At 41.6% G+C, this 26,829-nt stretch overlaps 1 protein-coding gene and 1 long non-coding RNA gene across 2 annotated transcripts in view; one reads left to right on the plus strand and one right to left on the minus strand.

Moving 5' to 3' along the window:
* scn4ab (sodium channel, voltage-gated, type IV, alpha, b) overlaps positions 1–26,829 on the plus strand; it is a 214,308-nt gene that overhangs the window by 58,573 nt on the left and 128,906 nt on the right. Inside the window, 3 exon segments of the mRNA XM_034189852.1 lie at positions 4,061–4,303; positions 7,661–7,724; positions 25,221–25,362. Coding sequence (XP_034045743.1) covers positions 4,061–4,303; positions 7,661–7,724; positions 25,221–25,362 — 449 coding nt within the window.
* LOC117527487 lies at positions 2,687–25,790 on the minus strand. Its single transcript, XR_004565542.1, has 4 exons — positions 25,592–25,790; positions 5,892–5,894; positions 3,870–3,880; positions 2,687–2,697 (listed from the first exon to the last, which is right to left on the minus strand). It is a non-coding gene; the product is annotated as an uncharacterized LOC117527487 (long non-coding RNA).

Consider the following 26,829-nt stretch of genomic DNA (forward strand, 5'->3'; position numbering starts at 1 on the left):
GATCTTCACCTGTTTTCTAAGCCTAGCTTTTACTACTCTTTCCCATGCTGTGGCTGATCAACTTTATGCCTCTGTAGTTACTGCAGCTCTGCACATCACCCTTGTTCTTGAAAATAGCAACCAGTACACTTCGTCTCCACTCGTCAGGCATCCTCTCACTTTCCAAGATTTTATTAAACAATCTGGTTAGAAACTCTACTGCCATCTCTCCTAGACATTTCCATGCCTCCACTGGAATGTCATCTGGACCAACTGCCTTTCCACTCTTCATCCTCTTCATAGCAGCCCTCACTTCTTCCTTATTAATCTCTTGTACTTCCTGATTTATTCTCACCACATCATCCAGCCTTTTCTCTCGCTCATTTTCTTTATTCATCAGCTCTTCAAAATATTCCCTCCACCTTCTCAGCACACACTCCTCACTTGTCAGCACATTACCATCTGCATCTTTTACCACCCTAACCTGCTGCACATCCTTTCCAGCTCTGTCCCTTTGTTTGGCCAATCGGTACAAGTCCTTTTCTCCTTCCTTACTATTCAACTTCTTGTACAGCTCACAATATGCCTTTTCCTTCACTTTTGCCACTTCTCTTTTCGCCTTACACCGCATCTCCTTGTACTCCCATCTACTTTTTTCATCACCACTCTTTCATGCTTGGGCACACTCTCCACCACCTCATTTAACACACTCCAGAAATCTTCTTTCTCCTTCATCTCACAACCTACCTGTGGGGCATATGCACTGATGATATTCATCATCACCCCTTCAATTTCCAACTTCACACTTATCACCCTGTCAGACACTCGCTTAACCTCCTTTACCAGTCATACTACCAACATTCAAAGTCCCTACTCTCATTTCACCCTTCTAGTTTTCTTCTTCTCCCGCTGTTTGTGGAAACTTTCTCCTCCTCTTCTTTGTCGTCTTCGCCCAGCAGTAGCCCAATTTCCACCGGCACCCTGTTGGGCAACAGCACCGGTGGCAGACGTTGTTAACCCGGGCCGCGACCGATCCGGTATGGAAATTCGATTCTTAGTCTGCATAGTTGGGTTGGCTTGTTTTACGCCGGATGCCCTTCCTGACGCAACCCTCCTCATTTATCCGGGCTTGGGACTGGCACTCAGAATGTACTGGTTGCACAATAATACATTTAATTTATAATGCACTTTACGTTTACAATAAATCTCAAAGTGCTACAGTAATTAAAAAGAAAGATCATTAAAACAGAAACAAAAATAGTCAGATAAAAAAAATTATTACAACAATAGGGGAAGTAAAAAATTTAAAAATCAATTAAAACGTTGGGTAAAAGAGGCAGATGAGGAGGCAGGGCATTCCACAGTTGAGGGGCTGCGCAGAAGAAGGCACGGCCTCCTGTGATGCGGGATCGAGTCCTGGGAATGGGAAGAAGGTGAGTGTTGAAGGAGCGAAGAGAACGTGCAGGACAGTGAGGGGTGAGGAGTTCTGTGAAGTATGATGGGGTGTTACTGTATAAACATTGAAAAGTAAGTAGTGAAATTTTTTATGTGATCCGGGCAGAAATGGGAAGCCAGTGAAGTGAACGGAGGATGGGAGTGATGTGCTCGTGCTTACTCACTCTCATCAGGACCCTGGCGGTGCTGTTCTGAACATACTGAAGTCTTTGTATATTCTTGTCAGGAATCCCAGTGATAAGCAGTGTTGTATAAAGTACCGGAAAATCACACTTAAGTAAAAGTACAGATACCCATTAAAAAAAAATGACTTTGGTAGAAGCTCAAGTCACCGATTGAAATGCTACTCAAGTAAAAGTCTTAAAGTATCTAGTATTTATTGTACTTAAGTATGACAAGTAATGTACAACTAAATGTACTCAAGTATTGAAAGTAAAAGTACAAGTATATGTTAATAATCAAGAACGGACTGATTTTTTATATTAAAGTTTATCTAGGCTTGTAAATGACTGGTAGTATTAGTCAAAATACTGAAAATTGTGTTCACACAAAAACACTTCAGAAACAAAGTTTCAAAACCTAAACGAGAGTAGGCTACTCACTAGGTGTTCACAGGAAACAGTTATTTATTTCTATATGTATTTATTTATTTTCATTGTTACATGGTTTTATCTTTTCTGTTGTTTTGTTTCATTAGGTTATTTTTGTCTCTTTCTCTAAAGTTGTATTGTAACATTATTAGTCTATTATTATTGACTATTATTGTCTATTATGTAGACTGTTATTGTTGTTGCTATAATATATGAATAAAAAAAAATAAAAAAAATTACAATTTGACTCTTTTACAACAACGAACGCTGAGCCATTAATTATACAGAAAACAAATCAGCACAAACATGCTGATGTGAACAGCTTAATGCTAACTTTAACATTGACAATGCCATAGACATGCTAACATGTTAGCATCGGTCCCTTTTTTAAGTTATAAAATACATCAACTGTTTCAGAAGACCATAACAGGTCAGTTTAACATAAAAATATTAAATATTACTCACAGACATATGCTCTTCAGGGTATTAGCGGGAAAAAATTAGGATAAAGCGAAATTAAACAATGAATCCACGAATTGTAGATCGAAGCACTACTTCGATCTGCGAATCACTGCTTCGATTGGTTCAAGGTTCAAAGCAAAGCCGCGCTGCAGAAAAGTTGATTACAGATCCGCTGCAGGTCTGTAATCACTGTAGAGAAATGATCATTTTCCTGACAGACACCCCCCAAGTACGCAACTGCAAAAAAGCCTACCGGACATGCCTCATGACAAATCAGCCTGACTTCGTTGCAGTCACTAGTAATCAGTGGTGTCCCTGGGTGAAAACATGACTTTTTTCGTGTGTGTGTGTGTATGTGTGTGTGTGTGTGTGTGGGGGGGGGGGTTGTAACGAGTAACGGCATGGCAAATACAAAATGTATCGGAGTAGAAGTGAAGTAAAAGTGAAAGTAGGCTGAATTAAAAAACTCAAGTAAAGTACAAAGTCTCCCAAAACGTACTTAAGTACAGTAGTGAAGTATTTTTACTTTGTTACTATACAACACTGGTGATAAGTACATTGCCACAGTCCAGTCTGTAGGAGACAAAGGCATGGATGAGCTTTTCGGAGTTGGAAAGGGAGAGTTGTGGGCCTGAGTTTAGTTATGTTACGAAGGTGAAAAACTGAGGTTTTACAAATGTGTTTTATGTGGGATTCAGAGGTGAGTTGTGGATCAAAAATGACATCAAAGTTAACACCAAACATTGTCTGTTGTACTCCAAAATCAGTCTTCTCACCAAGTTATATGGAAATCCCTGAAAATGTTTATGAATAATCCTCCATTCAGTGTAACAAACCCAAAATGCATGATAGTCGTAAACGTTGATGGGAATGTATCACTGCACATGTTCATTAGTCATAGTGTCAACTTCACACAACACACACTGGACATCCCAACAAAACCAATCATTCAATCTCAAAATCCTTTTGGAACACTTTAGGAAATTTACAAAGTTAGTTCTTGGCCCTTTTAGGAATATGCCTGTTGTATCTTTTGTTTTGTTTTTTTTTTGTTGTTTTTTTTTGGTGCAGTGACATTCTGATTGGATTTGGTACATTACTGGCTGACTGAGACCGGATGCACTCTGCAGGCAGTACAAAAGATACAAACACAGGATTTTGCTGTGTACTTTGCCGTACTCCGTGGGTCTGTACTTAATGACCCTCAGATGATGAGCACAGAGTTTGTGTCCATCTGAAAACCAGATGCATGGACATCACAGACCACGTTTTCTTCCACGGGGCTCAAATCATGTGATGCACTGATCATTTGTGTGATGCATTTATGGCTCCTCTGGCATTTTGTTCATCACTATGTGGATAGTTATCCCCACACCTGGGCACACAGCCACACACTGCACTGAGTGACAGATGCCCACCAGATGTGTACTTCAAACTTTAACAATTTCAATGGATTTCAGTTATCAAAGTGCTTCTTTCTGTTAGTAAACATCTCATTTGACACATTGACAGAGAGATCCTAAACACATTGGTAGTTTATGAGTCCAATTAAACCCTGTCCCTCTGCTGCACAGGTTTGAAGACGATTGTTGGAGCTCTCATCCAGTCAGTGAAGAAACTCGGAGATGTGATGATCCTGACCATGTTCTGCCTCAGCGTCTTTGCTCTGATTGGTCTGCAGCTTTTCATGGGAAACCTGAAGCAAAAATGTATCCGATGGCCACCACTGGCACTAAACAACCTAACATCCAACGGTTACAATGGCAATGACACGGGAATTCCTGGTGTGGATTGGCTGGAGTACATCAATAACGCTGGTACGATGAAAATCGCTATGGAGATTCTGCACACTGACTGATGCTGTCTGTATGTTGAAGTATCCTTGAGCAAAATACTGAAACAAAACTTATGGTTGACCCAGGAACAGACATATAGGGCCCAAAGTGCAGACACAACCTGGAGACAGAGAATGGTTTTTACAGTTTATTTTGGGTGATGTACAGGCAGTCTTGGCTGGAGTGGTCTGATAGTGGAAGACAGGAACAATTGGGCAGGACAAGCAGAGGAGTTGAATATGGGTGGACCAGGGGTGGCGGATCTGAAGCACAGAGAGAGCAAGTAAGCAGAGGTTTCAGGAAGACAAGCATCAAAAATACAAAACATGAAAAGACTTCAGCGATGAGGCTGAGGTGTCAGTACCACAACAGAGACTGGAAGATCTGGCAGCATCCAAATGTCTTAAATCCTGCAGACTTGATTGCAGATTGGTTGCAGGTGCAGACAGAGCGGCTGCAGAGGATCAGATGGGCAGGCCAGAGGAGGGACCACAGAGTCCCCATTCAGTAGCACGGAGACAGACTTAAACAAACATGACACACCAGGGAGGGAAAATGACAAGACACATAAAAGAAAGAGGAAGGGAAAGCCTGAAACCTAACAAAAATTGCTCCCTGTGTGCAGACCACAGACCTTTTTACAAAATTGTGTAAAGGATCTGTATTAAAAGTTAGTGTATGTACAAAAGTGAAAATTGAAATGTATGAATCTGTGTGCAAATACACTACCATGCAGATTTCCCTTTACAAATTTATAAGTGCAAATTCTGCATTTTGCATCACCACTCTTTGCTTCATAGTGGAGTAGAGTGGAGAAGGATATTGTAGGAATGTGTAGCTAAACCTTCAGGTCTTCTTAATCCTCCTCTATCACACTTCATCATGAAGCTGTATAACTGGGGATACAAAATGTAGAATTTGCACTGTGCACAATTTCTCCAAGCCACATAAGTCTACAACTTCTTCTGGGTTGTCTGGGTGTCTTGGTGGCTTTCCTCACTCTTCTCCTTCTTGCACGGTCACTCAGTTTTTGAGAACTGTCTACTCCACACAGATTTACCATAGAGTGCCCTGATGTAAATAAAGTCCAAAACATAATCAGTGACAGCTTTACCATCAGAGAGCATCATCCACAACTACCACAAAAGATTTAACTGATGTTAAAGGGGACAACACATGGTATGAAGAACAGGTGTATGTAAACTTTTGATCAGTGTGATTTGGGTAGTTTCTGTTTTCATTATGATTAAAAATGCAAACAATGGCTTCACCCAACCATTAACCATGAGTGAAAAAAAAGTTTGTGTTATCATTCATATTCTCTGAAAAATGGCCAAAAAAACATTTCTGCCAGGGTATGTAAACTTTTGAGCACAACTGTATGTGTTTGTGTTACGCATTAAGACATTTGTTCTCTAAGAAACAAACTGTTAACACTTTTAAAAAGCCTGACATTTACAATGAATAATATTTATATATTTATTTTTTATGAGTGTGTGTATGACGACATGGGAGTGTCTTGGCTGCTGTAGTCTGTTAAACCAGATACATTAATGCCAAGGTTTCAAACTTGCTAAATACAGACGCTATCTGCCCCTGCTCAATTTTCTTTTGACTTTGATGGATCATATTTGGTGTGCAGACTCCATGTATTTGCATGTTCCCTCTCAGAGTTTTGCACACTCAGGTGGACAAACCCCAGATGGCATATTCATGAAGGCAAATGCACAGAATCACAATACACACGATTTTTGCACATTTGACAGACACTGTCCTCCTTGCACGCTGTTCGTAATTCAGCATCCAGGTGTATTTGTGAGTGCAGTGGTGTTTGTGCAGGTTTTACTACACACAAACCTTTAGACCCCGGTCCCACTGACGTTTAGGAGGATTTGCGTATGGATTGCACACAAAATTGGCTCATATTCGCTTAACATCCGCAATATGCGTGAAACATGCTTGTATGAGTTGGCTGACACCCACACACGTCTGTAATTATCTGCAGAGGCACGTTTTTCCGTTTCCAGGATTTTTGCGTTGTACAAAATTTTGGCTGCGGATGACATCCGCCTTACATACTCCATACATACTCAATACATACACAATACATAATCTATGCGCTGTATATTCGCCGTCATCTGCTGATATTCGCAACTGACAGGGATTTGCGGCTTGGCAGCGCACTGGGACAGTGTGTAAAACAGATATTTTGCGTGCCCATCATGTCCACATCACGAACTAAAATAAGTTGTAGTGACTGCATACAGAATGGCCAAGAATAAAGCATTTATTACGGCTGCTTTGCATCTGATTTGCGGAGGATGCAAATCAGATGTGCTGTGTTCACAGCTGGACGCCGTTCTTTGTTCTACCGGCTGCCACACGCTCTGCGCTGGATGCTGCCTATATAAAATAATTATTTTGTGGCGGATTAATCATTTTATTCTGCAAATTGCCTGTTGATAACGGCTCTAATCACCTCCTGAATCACAGAGGAAGCTGCAGGTGCGAACGGCTAACAAGCTGCAGAAAGCATTTTGAGCCGTCTAAAAAGGTCATTATTTGACTTGTTTACATTGTCAAGGCTTGATAAAACAGTTGTGTGTTTTTTCCTTCTTGTCTGCAACTGTTACACTATTTATTCCTATGTTTATAACAGATTTAACTTCGTGTTATAATCGTTCAGACGAGCTGCGCTCTGATGCGATCCGCTGACGTCACCACTCGCCCTGTTCACTGCTTGTTTACGCCAATCAACTTGTCCAAGTCCAGCAAATGCTCCAGATCCTGTATTGTTGGTGTGAATAGTGATGCTGAAAGGAGCGAGTACGCTTCTTTTATGACCGCAATGCAGATGCCGTGCACATGCAAACATGTGCGTGATGCATTCATAATACACCTGTAATACTGCCGTGATGATCGCAATGCGTCAGATCCGTTTCCTTACTACATGCGTTATACAACTGTGATTGTTCATCATATATTCGCTATACATTATTAATATATCCATAATTCATACTGGGACATTTGGCATTTTTAGCCATTTTTGTTGCTTACGACAACGAACGCCTGTAATGTGTGTACTCAATTCATGCGCAATTAATCCTCTCCCCAGTGGGACCGGCCCTTAGTAAATTGTGCCTTCTGAGTCTTGCTCAAGCACACTTTGACACTCAGGAGCATTTCTTGTTCAAAGTCATGATCCTTGCATTAATGAATGTGACCCTTTTCTACTGGTCAAACTACTGCTGCCCTTCAAATTCATATATTACTAATCATGTTTAAAGTGTTGCTATAAAAATGTTTCCTCTTTTATCTGATAATGTTTTTCTCTGGCAGACAATTATTACTTCTTGAATGGTCAAGTTGATGCTCTGGTGTGTGGAAATGGCTCTGATGCTGGGTAAGTCCAGATATCTCCACCTCACAAACATAATAAATAAATACATGAAGGATGCAGTAACAGCCAGTCAAAGACGGACGGCCTGGTTGGGCAGTCATTAGCACACCTGCAGCTCCACCACAGGAAGAAGGTTCCATTAAATCCTTTCTATGTGGGTACGTAGAACCCACATAGTTTAACGTTGTGGGTTTCGTTTAACATTGTAGTACATATGCCAGGCCTGTGTGTGGTGCTGTAACGTTCCCAGAAAAACAACAGAAGAAGACTAGAGCATGCGCTCCACATTCTCACGAGCGCCACTAGCTTAGCTTATGACAAGCTAAAAGTGGACGCTCTCGTTATGGCCGAACAACTGTTCAGTTTCTGGGTTTTCTATGTTAGTACGCGCCCGCAGCCGACATGCTCGATGAATTCCTGCGCAAAAAGTAGTTACCAGATAATTGTGATATATTCCTGTGAGATAATGATTATATCGCTTCTAAATCAATTCTAAAATTTACCAGTAATAAAATTATAAAGATAACTGAAGTGTTAAGAGTGGCCGTAATAAATCTTTAAGAAACTTAGAGCAACTTCACCTGTTATTGCTCAAGCACATTGTAAACATTGACACGATGGAGTTTGATGCGGAAGAGTTCAGAAAGATACGATTGGAATGTTTTGATTATCATTTACAGTTGGTGATGAAAGATTTGTGTGTTAACTTCGTGTTGAAGTCAGAACAAGAAGCTGCACTGAGACACATTCTGTGGGTGCGAGCTATCCCACAATGCCAAAATAGCCGAGTGGCCTGAGCGCATGCACCCTGCTCAGTGTGCTCTGTGATCTGTGTACTGTATGATTCATGTACTCTGTGATCCATGTACTCTGTGATCTGTGTAATGTATGATCCATGTACTCTGTGATCCATGTACTCTGTGATGTGTGTACTGTATGAGCCATGTACTCTGTGATGTGTGTACTGTGTGATGTGTGTACTCTGTGATGTGTGTACTCTGTCATTTGTGTACTGTATGATTCATGTACTCTGTGATCTGTGTACTGTATGAGCCATGTACTCTGTGATGTGTGTACTCTGTGATCTGTGTACTCTGTGATGTGTGTACTCTGTGGTCTGTGTATTGTATGATCCATGTACTCTGTGATCTGTGTACTGTATGATCCATGTACTCTGTGATGTGTGTACTCTGTGATGTGTGTACTGTATGATCCATGTACTCTGTGATCTGTGTACTGTATGATCCATGTACTCTGTGATGTGTGTACTCTGTGATGTGTGTACTGTATGATCCATGTACTCTGTGATCTGTGTAATGTATGATCCATGTACTCTGTAATGTGTGTACTGTATGATCCATGTACTCTGTGATGTGTGTACTGTATGATCCATGTACTCTGTGATCTGTGTAAAGTATGATCCACGTACTCTGTGATGTTTGTACTGTATGAGCCATGTACTCTGTGATCTGTGTACTGTATGAGCCATGTACTCTGTGATGTGTGTACTCTGTGAACTGTGTACTGTGTGATGTGTGTACTCTGTGGTCTGTGTACTCTGTGATGTGTGTACTCTGTCATCTGTGTACTTTATGATCCATGTACTCTCTCATCTGTGTACTGTATGATCCATGTACTCTGTCATCTGTGTACTTTATGATCCATGTACTCTCTCATCTGTGTACTGTATGATCCATGTACTCTGTGATGTGTGTACTCTGTGGTCTGTGTACTCTGTCATCTGTGTACTGCATGAGCCATGTACCCTGTGATGTGTGTACTCTGTGATGTGTGTACTCTCTCATCTGTGTACTGTATGATCCATGTACTCTGTGATGTGTGTACTCTGTGGTCTGTGTACTTTATGATCCATGTACTCTGTGATCTGTGTACTTTATGATCCATGTACTCTGTCATCTGTGTACTGTATGATCCATGTACTCTGTGATGTGTGTACTCTGTGATCTGTGTACTCTGTGATGTGTGTACTCTGTGGTCTGTGTACTCTGTCATCTGTGTACTGTATTGTCCATGTACTCTGTGATCTGTGTACTGTATGATCCATGTGCTCTGTGATCTGTGTACTGTATGATCCATGTACTCTGTGATCTGTGTACTTTATGATTCATGTACTCTGTGATCTGTGTACTGTATGATCCATGTACTCTGTGATCTGTGTACTGTATGATCCATGTGCTCTGTGATCTGTGTACTGTATGATCCATGTACTCTGTCATCTGTGTACTGTATGATCCATGTACTCTGTGATGTGTGTACTCTGTGATGTGTGTACTCTGTGGTCTGTGTACTCTGTGATGTGTGTACTCTGTGGTCTGTGTACTCTGTCATCTGTGTACTGTATGATCCATGTGATCTGTGATCTGTGTACTCTGTGATGTGTGTACTCTGTGATGTGTGTACTCTGTGGTCTGTGTACTCTGTCATCTGTGTACTGTATGATCCATGTGCTCTGTGTACTGTATGATCTGTGTATATTATCCATGTACTCTGTGATCTGTGTACTGTATGATCCCTGTACTCTGTGATGTGTGTACTTTATGATCCATGTACTCTGTGATCTGTGTACTTTATGATCCATGTACTCTGTCATCTGTGTACTGTATGATCCATGTACTCTGTGATGTGTGTACTTTATGATCCATGTACTCTGTGATCTGTGTACTGTATGATCCATGTACTCTGTCATCTGTGTACTGTATGATCCATGTACTCTGTGATGTGTGTACTCTGTGATCTGTGTACTCTGTCATCTGTGTACTTTATGATCCATGTACTCTGTGATGTGTGTACTCTGTGGTCTGTGTACTCTGTCATCTGTGTACTTTATGATCCACATACTCTCTGATCTGTGTACTTTATGATCCATGTACTCTGTCATCTGTGTACTGTATGATCCATGTACTCTGTGATGTGTGTACTCTGTGATCTGTGTACTCTGTGGTCTGTGTACTCTGTCATCTGTGTACTGTATGATCCATGTACTCTGTGATCTGTGTATTCTGTGATGTGTGTATTCTGTGATGTGTGTACTCTGTGGTCTGTGTACTCTGTCATCTGTGTACTGTATGATCCATGTGCTCTGTGATCTGTGTACTGTATGATCTGTGTATATTATCCATGTACTCTGTGATCTGTGTACTGTATGATCCATGTGCTCTGTGATCTGTGTACTGTATGATCCATGTACTCTGTGATCTGTGTACTGTATGATCTGTGTATATGATCCATGTACTCTGTGATCTGTGTACTGTATGATCCATGTACTCTGATGTGTGTACTCTGTGATCTGTGTACTCTGTGTGTGTACTCTGTGATCCGTGTACTCTGTGATCTGTGTACTCTGTGATCTGTGTACTCTGTGACCTCTGTGATCCGTGTAGTCTGTGATCTGTGTACTCTGTGATCCGTGTACTCTGTGATCTCTGTGATCCGTGTAGTCTGTGATCTGTGTACTCTGTGATCCGTGTACTCTGTGATCCATATGTTCTGTGATGTGTGTACTCTGTGATCTGTGTACTCTGTGATCTGTGTACTCTGTGATCTCTGTGATCCGTGTAGTCTGTGATCTGTGTACTCTGTGATCCGTGTACTCTGTGATCCATATGCTCTGTGATGTGTGTACTCTGTGATCTGTGTACTCTGTGATCCATGTACTCTGTGATGTGTGTACTCTGTGATCTGTGTACTCTATGATCCATGTACTCTGTGATCTGTGTACTCTATGATCCATGTACTCTGTGATGTGTTTACTCTGTGGACTGTGTACTCTGTGTGTGTGTACTCTGTGGTCTGTGTACTCTGTGATGTGTTTACTCTGTGGACTGTGTACTCTGTGATGTGTGTACTCTGTGGTCTGTGTACTCTGTGATGTGTGTACTCTGTGGTCTGTGTACTCTGTGATGTGTGTACTCTGTGGACTGTGTACTCTGTGATGTGTTTACTCTGTGGACTGTGTACTCTGTGATGTGTGTACTCTGTGGTCTGTGTACTCTGTGATGTGTTTACTCTGTGGACTGTGTACTCTGTGATGTGTTTACTCTGTGGTCTGTGTACTCTGTGATGTGTGTACTCTGTGGTCTGTGTACTCTGTGATGTGTTTACTCTGTGGTCTGTGTACTCTGTGATGTGTGTACTCTGTGGTCTGTGTACTCTGTGATGTGTTTACTCTGTGGACTGTGTACTCTGTGATGTGTTTACTCTGTGGTCTGTGTACTCTGTGATGTGTGTACTCTGTGGTCTGTGTACTCTGTGATGTGTTTACTCTGTGGTCTGTGTACTCTGTGATGTGTGTACTCTGTGATGTGTGTACTCTGTGATGTGTTTACTCTGTGGTCTGTGTACTCTGTGATGTGTTTACTCTGTGGTCTGTGTACTCTGTGATGTGTGTACTCTGTGGACTGTGTACTCTGTGATGTGTGTACTCTGTGGACTGTGTACTCTGTGATGTGTGTACTCTGTGGTCTGTGTACTCTGTGATGTGTTTACTCTGTGGTCTGTGTACTCTGTGATGTGTGTACTCTGTGGACTGTGTACTCTGTGATGTGTGTACTCTGTGGTCTGTGTACTCTGTGATGTGTTTACTCTGTGGTCTGTGTACTCTGTGATGTGTGTACTCTGTGGTCTGTGTACTCTGTGATGTGTTTACTCTGTGATCTGTGTACTGTATGATCCATGTGCTCTGTGATCTGTGTACTGTATGATCCATGTACTCTGTGATCTGTGTACTGTATGATCTGTGTATATGATCCATGTACTCTGTGATCTGTGTACTGTATGATCCATGTACTCTGATGTGTGTACTCTGTGATCTGTGTACTCTGTGTGTGTACTCTGTGATCCGTGTACTCTGTGATCTGTGTACTCTGTGATCTGTGTACTCTGTGACCTCTGTGATCCGTGTAGTCTGTGATCTGTGTACTCTGTGATCCGTGTACTCTGTGATCTCTGTGATCCGTGTAGTCTGTGATCTGTGTACTCTGTGATCCGTGTACTCTGTGATCCATATGTTCTGTGATGTGTGTACTCTGTGATCTGTGTACTCTGTGATCTGTGTACTCTGTGATCTCTGTGATCCGTGTAGTCTGTGATCTGTGTACTCTGTGATCCGTGTACTCTGTGATCCATATGCTCTGTGATGTGTGTACTCTGTGATCTGTGTACTCTGTGATCCATGTACTCTGTGATGTGTGTACTCTGTGATCTGTGTACTCTATGATCCATGTACTCTGTGATCTGTGTACTCTATGATCCATGTACTCTGTGATGTGTTTACTCTGTGGACTGTGTACTCTGTGATGTGTGTACTCTGTGGTCTGTGTACTCTGTGATGTGTTTACTCTGTGGACTGTGTACTCTGTGATGTGTGTACTCTGTGGTCTGTGTACTCTGTGATGTGTGTACTCTGTGGACTGTGTACTCTGTGATGTGTTTACTCTGTGGACTGTGTACTCTGTGATGTGTGTACTCTGTGGTCTGTGTACTCTGTGATGTGTTTACTCTGTGGACTGTGTACTCTGTGATGTGTTTACTCTGTGGACTGTGTACTCTGTGATGTGTTTACTCTGTGGTCTGTGTACTCTGTGATGTGTGTACTCTGTGGTCTGTGTACTCTGTGATGTGTTTACTCTGTGGTCTGTGTACTCTGTGATGTGTGTACTCTGTGGTCTGTGTACTCTGTGATGTGTTTACTCTGTGGACTGTGTACTCTGTGATGTGTTTACCCCGTGGTCTGTGTACTCTGTGATGTGTGTACTCTGTGGTCTGTGTACTCTGTGATGTGTTTACTCTGTGGTCTGTGTACTCTGTGATGTGTGTACTCTGTGATGTGTGTACTCTGTGATGTGTTTACTCTGTGGTCTGTGTACTCTGTGATGTGTTTACTCTGTGGTCTGTGTACTCTGTGATGTGTTTACTCTGTGGTCTGTGTACTCTGTGATGTGTGTACTCTGTGGTCTGTGTACTCTGTGATGTGTGTACTCTGTGGACTGTGTACTCTGTGATGTGTGTACTCTGTGGTCTGTGTACTCTGTGATGTGTGTACTCTGTGGTCTGTGTACTCTGTGATGTGTGTACTCTGTGGTCTGTGTACTCTGTGATGTGTTTACTCTGTGGTCTGTGTACTCTGTGATGTGTGTACTCTGTGGACTGTGTACTCTGTGATGTGTTTACTCTGTGGTCTGTGTACTCTGTGATGTGTGTTCTCTGTGGTCTATGTACTCTGTGATGTGTTTACTCTGTGGTCTGTGTACTCTGTGATGTGTTTACTCTGTGGACTGTGTACTCTGTGATGTGTGTACTCTGTGGTCTGTGTACTCTGTGATGTGTGTACTCTGTGGTCTGTGTACTCTGTGATGTGTTTACTCTGTGGACTGTGTACTCTGTGTTTCTCCACCGTCAGAGGAAACAGGTTTGTTCCATTTAACAGGTTGTTTCCAACAGATCTGAAAATTGGTTTTGTTGTTGTCTAGCTCCATACTTTAAATGACGTCACAACAAAATCATAACAACTTAGATTTATACTGTTAGTGACGATCTGCTAATACACTGGGATCACTTTATCAGTGGTGGGCACAGCTGACCAGAAAGTTAGCTTTGATAACTGGTAATCAGCTAACTGAAAAGATACGTTTTTAAAGCTAAACCGATAAACTGTCTAAAGACTTATCGGAAGCTACAGATAACGATAACTTTAAATTTTGTCTCCCATACGCTCTCAGCTACTAAGAAGCTGATTTTGAGTTTAAACACCGCCAAAGCTTCTAATAGAACCAATGGTGATCACAAACCCAAACAGCCAATGAGCCAGCGCTTCTGTCTTTGTACACTCTGCCCCCTGCTGTAGGAAATCATCATTTACCCTGACAGGATACAGTGGTCCAGTGATGAGGTAGAGGTTTTGAAATGGAAAGCAGGTTTGAATTTTGGTTTTGCTTTATAAATAAAATTATTCCGTATAGAATAACTGCATTAATGTAAACTCTTCAAATGTACAAAGTGATATATAACAAATATCTGTTAATTTGAAAATAATGCACTAATTCTGAAGAGCTGAACATTAACACACAGATGCCCAAAGGGGATTATGGGTAACGAAGCCTCCGCTCATACTGATTGGTTGATTCATTCATTCTATGTAAAAACCAACACAAGTGAATCAATGTAATTTGTTGGTGTTTACAAATAAATGTGCTTTTTATTAAATGTGCAAGATCCCACTAGACAGCGCCTAAGCGCACGCGTGATGACATCACAACTCTATCCGGTTAGGGAGACAAGGTTTCTTTCAATAACAAGAACTGTCAAAAAAACTCTCGTGTGTGGTTGGAATTGTGTGGCGATAGGAATCGCCTTTTGAATGCTTTACTAACGATGTCAGCCGCACAAAGAAATCAAATAATAGTGAAAACGTGTTCGGTGCAGTCGCTCCGTGAGGCATCATAACATCAATCCTGATTCTCTCTTGCTTGCCTCTACTGGTGGTTGGCTCTCACTGCGGTATTGTATCATTTCCTGTTCCGGAGCACAGCTGTGTTTTTCTGTATCTGTTAGCTGTTTAATCTGCGCAGTTAGATTGATCTAGTTATCTAGATTACGATTTGTTTCCCAGTGTAATCTTTACGTGCCTTAACTAAAGCACTCCTTCTGCTGAATCACCTCTAAATTATTTACACATTATTCACTTTGCGTGTTTTTAGGAATCCGCTAGCTTAGCGTAGCTACTAGCTCTTAGCCGATTTAGCATGGCTGCTTCTCCTGTCTCTCCCGCACTTTTCTGCTCTGGGTGTGAAATGTTTAGTTATTCCTCGGCCTCCTTTAGCAGTAACGGTACTTGTAATAAGTATAGCTTATTCGTAGCTTTGGAGGCCAGGCTGGGCGAATTGGAGACTCGGCTCTGCACCGTGGAAAATTCTACAGCTAGCCAGGCCCCTGTAGTCGGTGCGGACCAAGGTAGCTTAGCCGCCGTTAGTTACCCCCTGGCAGATCCCGAGCAGCCGGGAAAGCAGGCCGACTGGGTGACTGTGAGGAGGAAGCGTAGCCCTAAACAGAAGCCCCGTGTACACCGCCAACCCGTTCACATCTCTAACCGTTTTTCCCCACTCGACGACACACCTGCCGAGGATCAAACTCTGGTTATTGGCGACTCTGTTTTGAGAAATGTGAAGTTAGCGACACCAGCAACCATAGTCAATTGTCTTCCGGGGGCCAGAGCAGGCGACATTGAAGGAAATTTGAAACTGCTGGCTAAGGCTAAGCGTAAATTTGGTAAGATTGTAATTCACGTCGGCAGTAATGACACCCGGTTACGCCAATCGGAGGTCACTAAAATTAACATTAAATCGGTGTGTAACTTTGCAAAAACAATGTCGGACTCTGTAGTTTTCTCTGGGCCCCTCCCCAATCAGACCGGGAGTGACATGTTTAGCCGCATGTTCTCCTTGAATTGCTGGCTGTCTGAGTGGTGTCCAAAAAATGAGGTGGGCTTCATTGATAATTGGCAAAGCTTCTGGGGAAAACCTGGTCTTGTTAGGAGAAACGGCATCCATCCCACTTTGGATGGAGCAGCTCTCATTTCTAGAAATCTGGCCAATTTTCTTAAATCCTCCAAACCGTGACTATCCAGGGTTGGGACCAGGAAGCAGAGTTGTAGTCTTACACACCTCTCTGCAGCTTCTCTCCCCCTGCCATCCCCTCATTACCCCATCCCCGTAGAGACGGTGCCTGCTCCCAGACCACCAACAACCAGCAAAAATCTATTTAAGCATAAAAATTCAAAAAGAAAAAATAATATAGCACCTTCAACTGCACCACAGACTAAAACAGTTAAATGTGGTCTATTAAACATTAGGTCTCTCTCTTCTAAGTCCCTGTTGGTAAATGATATAATAATTGATCAACATATTGATTTATTCTGCCTTACAGAAACCTGGTTACAGCAGGATGAATATGTTAGTTTAAATGAGTCAACACCCCCGAGTCACACTAACTGTCAGAATGATCGTAGCACGGGCCGGGGCGGAGGATTAGCAGCAATCTTCCATTCCAGCTTATTAATTAATCAAAAAACCCAGACAGAGCTTTAATTCATTTGAAAGCTTGACTCTTAGTCTTGTCCATCCAAATTGGAAGTCCCAAAAACCAGTTTTATTTGTTATTATCTATCGTCCACCTGGTCGTTACTGTGAGTTTCTCTGTGAATTTTCAGACCTTTTGTCTGACTTAGTGCTTAGCTCAGATAAGATAATTACAGTGGGTGATTTTAACATCCACACAGATGCTGAGAATGACAGCCTCAATACTGCATTTAATCTATTATTAGACTCAATTGGCTTTGCTCAAAATGTAAATGAGTCCACCCACCACTTTAATCATATCTTAGATCTTGTTCTGACTTATGGTATGGAAATAGAAGACTTAACAGTATTCCCTGAAAACTCCCTTCTGTCTGATCATTTCGTAATAACATTTACATTTACTCTGATGGACTACCCAGCAGTGGGGAATAAGTTTCATTACACTAGAAGTCTTTCAGAAAGCGCTGTAACTAGGTTTAAGGATATGATTCCTTCTTTATGTTCTCTAATGCCATATACCAACACAGTGCAGAGTAGCTATCTAAACTCTGTAAGTGAGATAGAGTATCTCGTCAATAGTTTTACATCCTCATTGAAGACAACTTTGGATGCTGTAGCTCCTCTGAAAAGAGAGCTTTAAATCAGAAGTGCCTGACTCCGTGGTATAACTCACAAACTCGTAGCTTAAAGCAGATAACCCGTAAGTTGGAGAGGAATGGCGTCTCACTAATTTAGAAGATCTTCACTTAGCCTGGAAAAAGAGTCTGTTGCTCTATAAAAAAGCCCTCCGTAAAGCTAGGACATCTTTCTACTCATCACTAATTGAAGAAAATAAGAACAACCCCAGGTTTCTTTTCAGCACTGTAGCCAGGCTGACAAAGAGTCAGAGCTCTACTGAGCTGAGTATTCCATTAACTTTAACTGTAATGACTTCATGACTTTCTTTGCTAACAAAATTTTAACTATTAGAGAAAAAATTACTCATAACCATCCCAAGGACGTATCGTTATCTTTGGCTGCTTTCAGTGATGCCGGTATTTGGGTTAGACTCTTTCTCTCCGATTGTTCTGAGTTATTTTCATTAGTTACTTCATCCAAACCATCAACATGTTTATTAGACCCCATTCCTACCAGGCTGCTCAAGGAAGCCCTACCATTATTTAATGCTTCGATCTTAAATATGATCAATCTATCTTTGTTAGTTGGCTATGTACCACAGGCTTTTAAGGTGGCAGTAATTAACCATTACTTAAAAAGCCATCACTTGACCCAGCTATCTTAGCTATTATAGGCCAATCTCCAACCTTCCTTTTCTCTCCAGAAATTCTTGAAAGGGTAGTTGTAAAACAGCTAACTGATCATCTGCAGAGGAAGGTCTATTTGAAGAGTTTCAGTCAGGTTTTAGAATTCATCATAGCACAGAAACAGCATTAGTGAAGGTTACAAATGAGCTTCTTATGGCCTCGGACAGTGGACTCATCTCTGTGCTTGTTCTGTTAGACCTCAGTGCTGCTTTTTGATACTGTTGACCATAAAATTTTATTACAGAGATTAGAGCATGCCATAGGTATTAAAGGCACTGCGCTGCGGTGGTTTGAATCATATTTGTCTAATAGATTACAATTTGTTTCATGTAAATGGGGAAGCTTCTTCACAGACTAAAGTTAATTATGGAGTTCCACAAGGTTCTGTGCTAGACCAATTTTATTCACTTTATACATGCTTCCCTTAGGCAGTATTATTAGATGGTATTGCTTAAATTTTCATTGTTACGCAGATGATACCCAGCTTTATCTATCCATAAGCCAGAGGACACCACCATTAGCTAAACTGCAGGATTGTCTTACAGACATAAAGACATGGATGACCTCTAATTTCCTGCTTTAAACTCAGATAAAACTGAAGTTATTGTACTTGGCCCCACAAATCTTAGAAACATGGTGTCTAACCAGATCCTTACTCTGGATGGCATTACCCTGACCTCTAGTAATACTGTGAGAAATCTTGGAGTCATTTTTGATCAGGATATGTCATTCAAAGCGCATATTAAACAAATATGTAGGACTGCTTTTTTGCATTTATGCAATATTTCTAAAATCAGAAAGGTCTTGTCTCAGAGTGATGCTGAAAAACTAATTCATGCATTTATTTCCTCTAGGCTGGACTATTGTAATTCATTATTATCAGGTTGTCCTAAAAGTTCCCTAAAAAGCCTTCAGTTAATTCAAAATGCTGCAGCTAGAGTACTGGCGGGGACTAGAAGGAGAGAGCATATCTCACCCATATTGGCCTCTCTTCATTGGCTTCCTGTTAATTCTAGAATAGAATTTAAAATTCTTCTTCTTACGTATAAGGTTTTGAATAATCAGGTCCCATCTTATCTTAGGGACCTCGTAGTACCATATCACCCCAATAGAGCGCTTCGCTCTCAGACTGCAGGCTTACTTGTAGTTCCTAGGGTTTGTAAGAGTAGAATGGGAGGCAGAGCCTTCAGCTTTCAGGCTCCTCTCCTGTGGAACCAGCTCCAATTCAGATCAGGGAGACAGACACCCTCTCTACTTTTAAGATTAGGCTTAAAACTTTCCTTTTTGCTAAAGCTTATAGTTAGGGCTGGATCAGGTGACCCTGAACCATCCCTTAGTTAGGCTGCTATAGACGTAGACTGCTGGGGGGTTCCCATGATGCATTGTTTCTTTCTCTTTTTGCTCTGTATGCACCACTCTGCATTTAATCATTAGTGATCGATCTCTGCTCCCCTCCACAGTATGTCTTTTTCCTGGTTCTCTCCCTCAGCCCCAACCAGTCCAGCAGAAGACTGCCCCTCCCTGAGCCTGGTTCTGCTGGAGGTTTCTTCCTGTTAAAAGGGAGTTTTTTCCTTCCCACTGTAGCCAAGTGCTTGCTCACAGGGGGTCGTTTTGACCGTTGGGGTTTTACATAATTATTGTATGGCCTTGCCTTACAATATAAAGCGCCTTGGGGCAACTGTTTGTTGTGATTTGGCGCTATATAAAAAAAATGATTGATTGATTGATTGATTCACATGGCAAGATAATTAGGCCGATATCAGACCCGATCGTTCCCTTCCAACAATCTTAAAGACGCCCCGACAATTGTGATGACGCTAAATACAATCTTATCAGATTTTCCTACTGTGTGTGGTTTGTAAGAGCGCTCTGATCTGCTCAGAAGGATGTGAGGAGCTAAATGTGACATGCAGCCAATCAGAAAGCCAGGTGTTTGACCTGGGAATGTTCGTGTGTGAAATCTGTTTGTGTGTCTTGTTTTTACCGTGTGGCTGACACCACACACTGTACAACTAAACCTGTCAGATCTATGATTTTTTTTTTTATCTCCAAGTGTGGGGTCTCAGGTTTTGGAAACCTACAGATAATTTTAAAATCCTGCAGTGGACAACACTGTGATACAATCGGTTGCTAGTAGATGGCAGTGTTCTATGCATTTTGACGCTGGTTATATCACACGGCTTGAATCACAACTGAACAGACTTTTCGGCTTTTGGAAAAGCAACCTGGGCTTCTTCTGGCATTTTCACAAAAAACAAACACAATAACGTCTATAAACCCAGAGAATATATTCACGAGAGTTTCAGGCACAATATACAATGAGTTTAATGCTGTTGTCCGTGTGGAGCCTGATCAGAGCGTCTCAAATGCATTTCTTCTGTCGTGAATACCCATAATGCACTGGGCACAGCTGCATGTCCACACTAAAACATTCAAAATTAGTGCATGACTTTAAAACTAAAACATATATCTGATATTTTCACTTTATAAAACTTCAAACGTGATGTTAATTTAAATAACTTGTCCGAAATTAATTTGGTTAACCATGAGTTAAAACTATATACCTCTGGATGACATGGGCGCTATTGCCAGCATATTAGTATGGGGTCAACAGACATTAGTTTTTTCTTTTCTGTGACCAGTTCTCCTTAACCTGCAGAGGATAGAGTGGTTTCTTCTGGAACCAGCTCTTCTCTGTTTGTAGAGGATAGAACTGTGCATCTACTACAAAAAGCTACATCTGCAAAAATGTTAGCGTACTAAAAATTATCGGACCAAAATGTATCGGAAGATAATTGGTCCGTTCATAGTTTTCAAAGTTATCTGAAGAGCTAATCCTATAATGAAAACATTATCTTCGATAATTAGCGGTTAGTGGATTAGCAGAACTGTGCCCACCACTGCACATTATGCACTTCTGCAAGTGGTCTCGAAGTATACCACATTCGCAAAAAATGGCTATGGAGAGCGTCGAAAACACAGTAGTTGTGAGTACTTGTTTGTCTAAGTGTTTTCAACAGTGTTTCCGTGGCTTTGAGGAAAATGTCTCAGTGCATGCTTGAATAGAATGTAGCTGCTAATGCTAAGAAGGAAGCCACAGATCAATTGAAAAGTTTAAATTAAGTGTGATGTTGTGTTATGATGACTCCTTTTAAGTGATAGCTCTTACTTTTTATGCAGTCACGGTAAAAGCAGCAGGTGCTCTCCACTTTGAGAAGACAGTGCACATGCACATTCATCATGAACACAACCTGTTAAAAACAGTCTCTGCTAGAGACTCAGCTTTGTGCATGCTTATAAGTGTTGTCATTTATATAATTGTGGAAAAATCTAAAAAATGCATCTGTGTGATCAGACAGCCTGAAAAACAGCTGCGAGATCTGCGTCCACATTCACTTTCACAGTGGGAGCTATAATGTGGTTAAAACAGCGTGCTGCTCCATTACAGAGAAGAGACTCCATACACATCAAGATCCAAAATCCAACAGACTCTCTCAAAAAATAATATAGCCTACCAGCTGCACTGAGGAGACCAAAATACAAATAAAAAAAAACTATACAGGGCACTCACCCATTTGTAGAATAATTTCCCAGATTAAATATTCAAAGTCCATACCATCAAAGATGGTATGGACTTGCCCCCTGGACGCCTTGCTGGAGAGGTGTTCCGGGCACGTCCCATTGGGAGGAGGTCCCAGGGAAGACCCAGGACACGCTGGAGTGACTACATCTCTTGGCTGGCTTGGGAATGCCTTGGGGTTCCCCCGGAGGAGCTGGGGGAGGTGTGTGTGGATTGGGAGGTCTGGGCGGCTTTGCTTGAGCTGCTGCCCCCGTGACCCGACTCCGGATAAAGCAGAAGAAAATGGATGGATGGATGGCATACCATCAAAGAAGTCCTCATGTACAGATCATACGTGAATGCCAGGTCCACTCTGCGTCCTCAGTAGGGATGGGTATCGAGAATCGGTTCCTTTCGGGTATCGTTAATAAATGGTTTGATCCACCGACATCAATAACCTTTTTGCTTAACGATTCCCTTATTGGTCCTTCAGAGTGGCCATTGTTTTTGCGGGTGTTTGTCAGGAAAATTATAATTTCTCTACCTTGATTACAGACCCTGCAGCAGGTCTGTAATCAACTTTTCTGCAGCGCGGCTTTGCTTTGAACCTTAAACCAGTCGAAGCAGTGATTCGCAGATCGAAGCAGTGCTTCGATCATTGCTTTGTTGGTTAATTTTTTTCTTTCGCTTTCTCCCGCTAAAACCCTAAAGAGCATATGGCTGTGAGTATTATTTACCTTTTTTATGTTAAACCGACCTGTTATGGTCTTCTGAAACAGTTGATAGATGTATCTTATTACTTAAAAACGGGACCTATGGTATTTTCAATGTTAAGTTAGCATTAAGCAGTTGCAGCTGTCAAGCGTTGGTTGTTGTAAGAGTCAAATGTATTACAAATTGTAATATTTTTTAAATTATTTTTGTTTATAATTATTAATAATAGCAAGCACAACAATAATAGTAATAATAACTAATCTAATGATTATATACAATTTTAGAGAAAGAGACAAAAAGAACCTGAATAAAACACAAAAAAACAATTAACAATGAACATACATAAATAAATACATACATACATACATACATACATACATACATACAGAAATAACTAAGTGTTTCCTGTGAACACCTAGTGACTCTTACACCTCCATTTCATCCCTGTCTTATTTAAGTTTAATGACAGTTTGTTTCGGTCAAACCATATTTTCCATCCATCCATCCATCCATCCATCCATCCATCCATCCATCCATCCATTTTCTTCCGCTTTAATCCGGAGTCGGGTCGCAGGGCAGCAGCTCAAGCAAAGCCGCCCAGACCTCCCAATCCACACACACCTCCCCCAGCTCCTCCGGGGGAACCCCAAGGTGTTCCCAAGCCAGCCAAGAGATGTAGTCCCTCCAGCGTGTCCTGGGTCTTCCCCGGGGCCTCCTCCCAATGGGACGTGCCCGGAACACCTCTCCAGCGAGGCGTCCAGGGAGCATCCGGAAAAGATGCCCGAGCCACCTCAACTGACTCCTTTCGACGTGGAGTAGCAGCGGCTCGACTCCGAGCTCCTCCCGAGTGACTGAGCTCCTCACCCTATCTCTAAGGGAGCGCCCAGCCACCCTGCGGAGGAAACTCATCTCGGCCGCTTGTACTCGCGATCTCGTTCTTTCGGTCATGAGCCAAATCTCATGACCATAGGTGAGGATCGGAACGTAGATCAATCGGTAAATCGAGAGCTTTGCCCCCCTACTCAGCTCTCTCTTCACCACAACGGTCCGATACAGCGACCGCATCACTGCAGATGCTGCACTGCAAACCATATTTTCAGTGTGTTAATTTCTTCAGTGATTTCTGCCAAGCTAGAAAACTGCTGCATCCTAGTAAAGAATACTACTGGAATGAATTTGAATAAGGAAAGTTGTTTTTTTTTTCTCACTTAAATGGATGCTGCACTCACTGCAGTTTATTGTCTGGAATAGTCCCCGATTGCATTTCAGAGCTTCTAGAATTCAAACATTTTTGTGCACGTGGTGTTGGGGGGTAATTTTGGGTTTCAGCTTTTTTTGTTTTTCACCACTTTCATCCCTGAATATGTGAAATCGTGAGTCACTTTAGTGCGGATTAAAGTTAGTTACTGGGACTCTTGTCTTGTTGCGAGAAAGAAACCTCCGTTCTGTTCACACAGCTCCAAATGCTGCACGGCTCTCTGCCGAGTCAAGTTAGAACGATAGAATCCAGTAGGAATTAATAACTTCAAAGTGAAAAACTGTTTTGTTTATTTTTATTTATGTCCAGAGATCAAGGATACAGTGACCAATTTCATATTGATTTACTTTAAGACTCAATGAAATACACAGAAAACCTGTAAAGCCTACTTTTAGTACAAAATTCACAAGAGGTATCAATAAGGGAATCGATAAGGAATCGGATCGATAAGCAGAATCGATAATGGCATCGATATCGATAAAATCTTATCAATACCCATCCCTAGTCCTCAGGCATGGATTGCGCCAACTGGAGAATAATGCCCGATGGCAGCTCCTCACAAAGTTCTCTCACAATTCTGGCATGTTAAATGGCAAATGGACTGCATTTATATAGTGCTTTTCCATCTGCATCAGATGCCCAAAGCGCTTTATAATTATGCCTCACATTCACCCCGATTCACCCCATACAAGGTGCTCACTACACACCGGGAGCAACAGGGGACTAAAGGCCTTGCCCAAGGGCCCTTAGTGATTTTCCAGTCAGGTGGGGATTTGAGCCAATTATCTTCTGAAAATAATGTATTCTGACTTTTTCCAATGTAAGAAATACATCTGTATTTTTAGGCAGCCCATAAAAACAGCATTGTGGAGACATTCCACGTGCATGTTCCTTGAGGCCGTAAAACAGCATCCTGCTACATAAACAGCAGCGTGTCCATTCTCTGTAAATTTGAGCCATCACGTTCAAGTGAAAGCTCAGAGGCTTTGTTATCAGATGTAGCAGCATTCATTTCACTCTGTTGGCCATCGAGATGTTTCTACTTTGCCTAAAATGTACATCACACACCAAAAAATGACGAGAAATACTGTTTTCTGGAAATGCACCCACTAACTGGCTGAACGGGAGGAATAATTAGCAATAAAATACATAAGCAACCACTAATTATAACAGCATGTGCATGGAGAGACTTACAATCATGAATACTTTGATGTTGTGTTGCTGACTGGGATGTTAAATAACATGTGACATGTCCTTTAAGATCTGGTGCCTGTCATTTGCTTGCTGAAAAGGTCTTTCATATGACTATTTCATGGTTCACCCAATATTGCAATAACTGAAGCAGTTGTTTTTAGACTCCACGTTAAATTTTCTTTTCATTTCCACCTTGAGAAATTGCAGCAGTATCAAATACTTTCTGATGGATTGACCCTGATCCCTTATAAAATTGATTGATATAGTCCAACGCTGTAGAACGGTCCACAGTCCCCCTGATGATGATGATGATGATGATGATGATGATGATGATGATGATGATGATGATGATGTTGTTGTTGTTGATGATGTGTTCAGAGTCTGTCCAAATGGATATATGTGTATGAAGGCGGGAGAAAACCCAAACTATGGTTACACCAACTACGACACCTTTGCCTGGGCTTTTCTGGCTCTGTTCAGACTGATGACTCAGGACTTTTGGGAAAACCTCTTTCAGCTGGTAAGTAACACAGACTCATGGTTCCACTTATCTCACTTCTGATCTCAGTAATTTCCTTTGAGATGAACAGTTTCAGTAGCATAGACAACCCTAACTAGATCCAAGTGATCTGTGATCAGGCCCCATAGCCAAAAACACTTTCAGTGTGACACTGTGGGTACAAGGTAAAGACAGCTAAGTGTCACAAAATTGTCTAGACATCTCAGAGCTGTGGACATTTGTGTAAGACGATCGTAGTGCTGGGCGGTATGACCAAAAATGTATATCACGGTATTTTTCTAAATTATATCGGTTTCACGGTATTTGACAGTATTTTTTTCTTTTCAAGCACAACTGGGTGTTTGCCTTATTTTCTAATGATTTAGAGAATAATTACTGCAATAAAATGGCTTGGAATGGCGTATTCTACTGTTATGAGGAGTGAATATTGTAGAAAAATGAATGTCCACACTAGTATTAATGAAGAGGAATCAGAATGCTTGATTGTTGTAGTCAAAATACAGACCTTTTTATTATGCAAGTTTTCCAACTTAAACATCTTTTGAAAACAATGTAAACTATGTAAACTATATGACTCATGTAACTCCAAAGTAAACTTAGTAACTCCAAAGTAACTGAAGTAAAACTTCTTTATTCCCTGAACATTCAGTAAGGAATCATCCATAAATAAATAAATAACATAAACAGAAAAGGTGTGCAGCTTGCTTTGACTTTTGTCGTTCTGGTTGTTCAGTTTCAGAACTTTCCCCCTGTTTTGCCATTATGCTCACCGCTAAACATCCGTTCACTCTACACGGGCTATACTCATGCTGCTTGTTTGGTGCAACCGCTAAACTGTCCCCACTCAAACAATGCCCTGCGGGCACGGCGTTCTGCCACTCTGCGCAACGCACTCACCGGTATGGAGGTATTTCTAAAATTCATATCTTAGAAAAAAAAAAACACCGGTATTCGGTATGAACCGGTATACCGCCCAGCACTACACGATCGTATAAAAAACAGATTTTCACACTAGCAGCAATGCTCTGTAGCAGGAGCTCACGGGATAGATAGTCAAGGGACAGTGTCACTTGTCCTGATGGTCAGTGGCCTGTAGCTGGAGCTCATGGACAACTGACAGATGTCCTACTCTTTCATGAATGGAATTTCAATGTCACTTATTGTGACGGATGATGGTCTGTAGCTGGAACTCACATCATTGACAGATGAGGGACAGACATCCTCCTCTCTGATGAATTAAGGTTCAGTGTCAGTGTCAGACTCAGTGGTGTGAGGCAGTTGGACACAACTGCAGGATTCAGACGTAGGAGCCATGAGTTTGACAGGGTTTAATGAGTGTTCAGGCAAGGTGTGGTACACAACAAGGCTGGGAGTAACAAGCAACAGTATCTGAAGCATGAGGCAAAAACAGGGTCCAAAACACAGGCAAGCAGGTCAAAAACACAGCATGGCGTACAGGACAAAACT

The sequence above is a fragment of the Thalassophryne amazonica genome, chromosome 16, assembly GCF_902500255.1.
Source record: "Thalassophryne amazonica chromosome 16, fThaAma1.1, whole genome shotgun sequence".
In the NCBI taxonomy this organism is placed as follows: Eukaryota; Metazoa; Chordata; class Actinopteri; order Batrachoidiformes; family Batrachoididae; genus Thalassophryne; species Thalassophryne amazonica.